Raw genomic sequence first — 5526 nt, forward strand, 5'->3', positions numbered from 1 at the left:
TCAATCAGCCGCGGGATTCAACGCGCGCTTTGTTGCACAATTCGATGCGCGCTTCAAAACGCGCTTCCGCGTCGGAATGAATGCCGTACGCGCTTCATACAGCACGATTCGCCTAGCTCGAAATGCGCAATTCGATGCACAATTCAATGTACAATTAGCCGCGGAATTCAACGCGCGCTTTAGCGCATAATTTGATGCGCGTTTCAAAACGCGCTTCCGCGTCGGAATGAATGCCGTACACGCTTCATACAGCGCGATTCGCATAGCTCTAAACGCGCAATTCGATATGCAATTCAACGTACATTCAGACGCGGGATTCAACGCGCGCTTTGTTGCACAATTCGATGCGCACTTCAAAACGCGCTTCCGCGTCGGAATGAATGCCGTACGCGCTTCATACAGCACGATTCACCTAGCTCTAAATGCGCAATTCGATGCACAATTCAATGTACAATTAGCCGCGGAGTTCAACGCGCGCTTTATCGCATAATTTGATGCGCGTTTCAAAACGCGCTTCCGCGTCGGAATGAATGCCGTACACGCTTCATACAGCGCGATTCGCACAGCTCTAACCACGCAATTCGACGCGCAATTCAACGTACAATTAGCCGCGGAATTCGACGCGCACTTTAGCGCATACTTCGATGCGCGCTTCATATGAATGCCGTACGCGCTTCATACAGTACGATTCACACAGCTCTAAATGCGCAATTCGATGCACAATTCAATGTACAATTAGCCCCGGAATTCAACGCGCGCTTTATCGCATAATTTGATGCACGCCTCAAAACGCGCTTCCGCGTCGGAATGAATGCAGTACGCGCTTCATACAGCATCGTTCTTCGCTTTTAAGCTTTGACGATTCTCGCAATTCCCCTTGTCACTGTGCCGAAATACTTTCGAGTTTTTTGCTCTTTCTTTTCGCTTCTTTCGCCTTCTCCGCCGTTCACGAGCTGATATTCTTAACGGCTCAATTAGTATACGTGTCCACCTCACACGTTCAACCGCGCATGTTCGCGGGAGTCATAGTCGTCCTATTACAAGCATGCGCATTTCGCCAAGGTTCGCCCAAGGTCGGTGACACCTGACGAATGAAATCCGATCGGGTCGTGAGAACAAAGTTGCATCACCTCAAGGTTGCACAAACGTACGTGCGCTGTAAAATTTATTAAACCCAGGCCTGCCTGGAATGTATAGCATTATGTCCTCTGCATGTCATCTATCAATTACGACCTCTGCCTACTGAAACTTGTACATTCCTCTCGCCAACATGGGACCCAAGTGAGTTGCTCCTCGCTGCACCCGCTGTTTACTATTCAGTAGTCGCTACTCGCTATTCACTGCGTTCGTTATACCGCAGGCGCCTTGCCACTATAGATCCGCCTTCTCCGCTGCCGGCGAAACAGCTGCACCAGGAAACAACCACGCCTGAAGCCACCACGAGCTCGGCATCAACCGCAACTCCGACGAGCCCTGCTTCGTGCAGTGCTCCCGCTTCGAGGTAAGGCTTAGCCGTTGCAATCGAGTTCAACACTAGATGTGTTTCGTTTTGCGTTTGTGTTTGTGTTTGCGTCTCTGCGCTTCGTGCAGTGCTCGCGCTTCGAGGTAAGACTTAGACGTTGTAGCCGGGCTCCTCACGAGCCGTGCTTCGTTATGCGTTTGCGTTTGCGTTTGTGTCTCTGTCTTGAAGTGTCTGTAATATAAACTCGCCTTGTACACATTTGATGCGTTGGCTTGGCCGACTACCGGCTGTGCGATTCAACTGCGCATACAGTATGCAACTACATGCTCCATAACGCGTGCGTTTGGTCGTTGTGGACTTCATGCGTGAACGGAGCGCGCTCCCGTAGGTCCTCAGCTGATTTGCATATATACCAAGCACGGCGCTTCTGGTCCGCGCAATGCAGGAATTAGCCATCAGCCAGCACAGGAGCTACGGCCCACTCGCGCGAACAGCGCGCTCTAGTAGCGCGCTCTAGTAGTCGCTACGGCTACTTTGGGAGCGGAGGCCTTAGGCCGATTCGCTGTCCGTCCCTCTGTCCACCCAGTCGCCAGTTCAATCCCCAGCGCGCGCGCGTCTTTTTTTTTTTGCGCGCTTTTTTTCCTTTTTTTTTCTTCGTATGCTTCATATGCTTCATATGCTTCATATGCTTCATATGCTTCATATGCACATATGCACGTATGCACATATGCACATATGCTTCATATGCTACATCTGCACGTCTGCACATATGCACATATGCACATATGCACATATGCACATATGCTTCATGTGCACAAATGCTTCATATGCAAGCATGTGCCACATGCGATGTGCAATCATATGTGATCTGCAAGCATATGCGATCTGCAAGCATATGCGATTTGCAAGCATATGCCGACACATGCACATATGCACATATATGCACATATGCTTCATATGCACAAATGCTTCATATGCAAGCATGTGCCACATGCGATGTGCAATCATATGTGATCTGCAAGCGTATGCGATCTGCAAGCATATGCGATCTGCAAGCATATGCCACATTCGATGTGCAAGCATATGCAATCTGCAAGCATATGCGATCTGCAAGCATATGCCAGATGCGATCTGCAAGCATCTGTCTCGTTCGATGTGCAAACATATGCGATCTGCAAGCATATGCGATCTGCAAGCATATGCGATCTGCAAGCATATGCGATATGCAAGCATATGCCATATTCGATGTGCAAGCATACGCTTTTTTTTCTTTCTTTTTCTTCGTATGCTTCGTATGCTTCATATGCTTCATATGCTTCATATGCACATATGCACATATGCTTCATCTGCACATATGCACATATGCTTCATCTGCACATCTGCACATCTGCACATCTGCACATATGCGCATATGCACATATGCACATATGCGCATATGCACATATGCACATATGCACATATGCACATATGCACATATGCACATATGCACATATGCTTCATATGCACAAATGCTTCATATGCAAGCGTGTGCCACATGCGATGTGCAATCATATGTGATCTGCAAGCATATGCGATCTGCAAGCATATGCGATTTGCAAGCATATGCCGACACATGCACATATGCACATATGCACATATGCACATATGCTTCATATGCACAAATGCTTCATATGCAAGCATGTGCCACATGCGAGGTGCAATCATATGTGATCTGCAAGCATATGCGATCTGCAAGCATATGCGATTTGCAAGCATATGCCACATTCGATGTGCAAGCATATGCGATCTGCAAGCATATGCGATCTGCAAGCATATACCACGTTCGATGTGCAAGCATATGCGATATGCAAGCCTATGCGATCTGCAAGCATATGCAAGCAGATGGCGCATAGTCATTCCGCGCAATGCAGGAATCAGCCATCAGCCAGCACAGGAGCTACGGCCCACTCGCGCGAACAGCGCGCTCTAGTACAATGGTAGCCGTAGCAAAAGTAGCCGTAGCGACTACGTAGTAGTCTAGCGGAGGCCTTGGGCCGAATCGCCGTCCGTCGCCGTAGCTCCTACGAAGTAGGAAAGCGGAGGCCTTAGGCCGATCCGGCGTCCGTCTGTCCACCAAGTCGCCGGTTCAATCCCCAGTGCGCGCGCGTCTTTTTTTTGCGCGCTTTTTTTTCTTTTTTCTTCGTATGCTTCATATGGACATATGCACATATGCAATATGCTTCATATGCACATATGCACATATGCTTCATGTGCACATGTGCACATATGCTTCATATGCACAGAAGCACATATGCACATATGCACATATGCACATATGCACATATGCACATATGCACATATGCTTCATATGCACATATGCACATGTGTTTCATATGCGCAAATGCTTCATCTGCAAGCATATGCCACATGCGATGTGCAATCATATGTGATCTGCAAGCATATACGATCTGCAAGCATATGCGATCTGCAAGCATATGGGATCTGCAAGCACATGCCAGATGCGATCTGCAAGCATATGCCGTAGCATAGCATAGCGCGTACGGCATAGCATAGCGCGTACGGCATAGCGTAGCATATCATAGCGCGTACGGCATAGCGTAGCATATCATAGCGCGTACGGCATAGCGTAGCATAGCATAGCGCGTACGGCATAGCATAGCGCGTACGGCATAGCGTAGCATAGCATAGCGCGTACGGCATAGCATAGCGCGTACGGCATAGCGTAGCATAGCATAGCGTGTACGGCATATCATAGCGCGTACGGCATAGCGTAGCACAGCATAGCGCGTACGGCATAGCATAGCGTAGCATAGCATAGCGCGTACGGCATAGCATAGCGCGTACGGCATAGCGTAGCATAGCATAGCGCGTACGGCATAGCGTAGCATAGCATAGCGCGTACGGCATAGCGTAGCATAGCATAGCGCGTACGGCATAGCGTAGCATAGCATAGCGCGTACGGCATAGCATAGCGCGTACGGCATAGCGTAGCATAGCATAGCGCGTACGGCATAGCGTAGCATAGCATAGCGTGTACGGCATATCATAGCGCGTACGGCATAGCGTAGCATAGCATAGCGCGTACGGCATAGTATAGCATAGCATAGCATAGCGCGTACGGCATAGCATAGCGCGTATGGCATAGCGTAGCATAGCATAGCGTGTACGGCATAGCGTAGCATAGCATAGCGCGTACGGCTAAATTTGCGTGCTAGACTCCGCAAGCTTAATTTTCTTCCGCCGGTGCGTAACACTGCACAGCACGCAGCTGCACGTGCCGACCCGCAGGTGACGGCACAGCGGCGGCTGCATGACACTGCACAGTGTACACGTTTTGACATACACGCCGTACGCGTCGTATGCGCTATGCCGTACGCGCTATGCTGTGCCGTACGCCCTTAAGCGCCGTGCAACGCACGCAGCGACGGAGCTACGGCCCTCTCGCGCGAACAGCGCGCTCTAGTCCGTCTGTCCATCTGTCCACCTCGCGCCGGTTCAATCCCCGGCGCGCGCGCGTCTATTTTTTGCGCTCTTTTTTTTTTCTTCGTATGCTTCATATGCTATGTTTCATATGCTTCATATGCACATATAAACATATAGGACCACAATTCGATGCGCGCTTCAAAACGCGCTTCCGCGTCGGAATGAATGCCGTACGCGCTTCATACGGCGCGATTCGCACAGCTCTAAACACGCAATTCGACGCGCAATTCAACGTACAAGTAGCCGCGGAATTCGACGCGCACTTTGGCGCATAATTCGATGCGCGCTTCATATGAATGCCGTACGCGCTTCATACAGCACGATTCACACAGATCTAAATGCGCAATTCGATGCACAATTCAATGTACAATTAGCCGCGGGATTCAGCGCGCGCTTTGTCGCACAAGTAGCCGCGGAATTCGACGCGCACTTTGGCGCATAATTCGATGCGCGCTTCATATGAATGCCGTACGCGCTTCATACAGCACGATTCACACAGCTCTAAATGCGCAATTCGATGCACAATTCAATGTACAATTAGCCGCGGAATTCAACGCGCGCTTTACCGCATAATTTGATGC

At 49.9% G+C, this 5526-nt stretch overlaps 1 protein-coding gene across 1 annotated transcript in view; it reads left to right on the top strand.

Moving 5' to 3' along the window:
* Nucleotides 1–1270: 1270 nt before the first annotated feature.
* VOLCADRAFT_93997 (uncharacterized protein) overlaps nucleotides 1271–5526 on the top strand; it is a gene marked incomplete at both ends in the record, with an annotated part of 24335 nt that continues 20079 nt past the window's right edge. The window contains 3 exons of the mRNA XM_002953201.1: nucleotides 1271–1281; nucleotides 1407–1501; nucleotides 1591–1605. Of these exons, the coding sequence (XP_002953247.1) occupies nucleotides 1271–1281; nucleotides 1407–1501; nucleotides 1591–1605 (121 nt within the window). The remainder of the gene's footprint in view (nucleotides 1282–1406; nucleotides 1502–1590; nucleotides 1606–5526) is intronic.

This window comes from Volvox carteri (assembly GCF_000143455.1).
Source record: "Volvox carteri f. nagariensis unplaced genomic scaffold VOLCAscaffold_35, whole genome shotgun sequence".
In the NCBI taxonomy this organism is placed as follows: Eukaryota; Viridiplantae; Chlorophyta; class Chlorophyceae; order Chlamydomonadales; family Volvocaceae; genus Volvox; species Volvox carteri.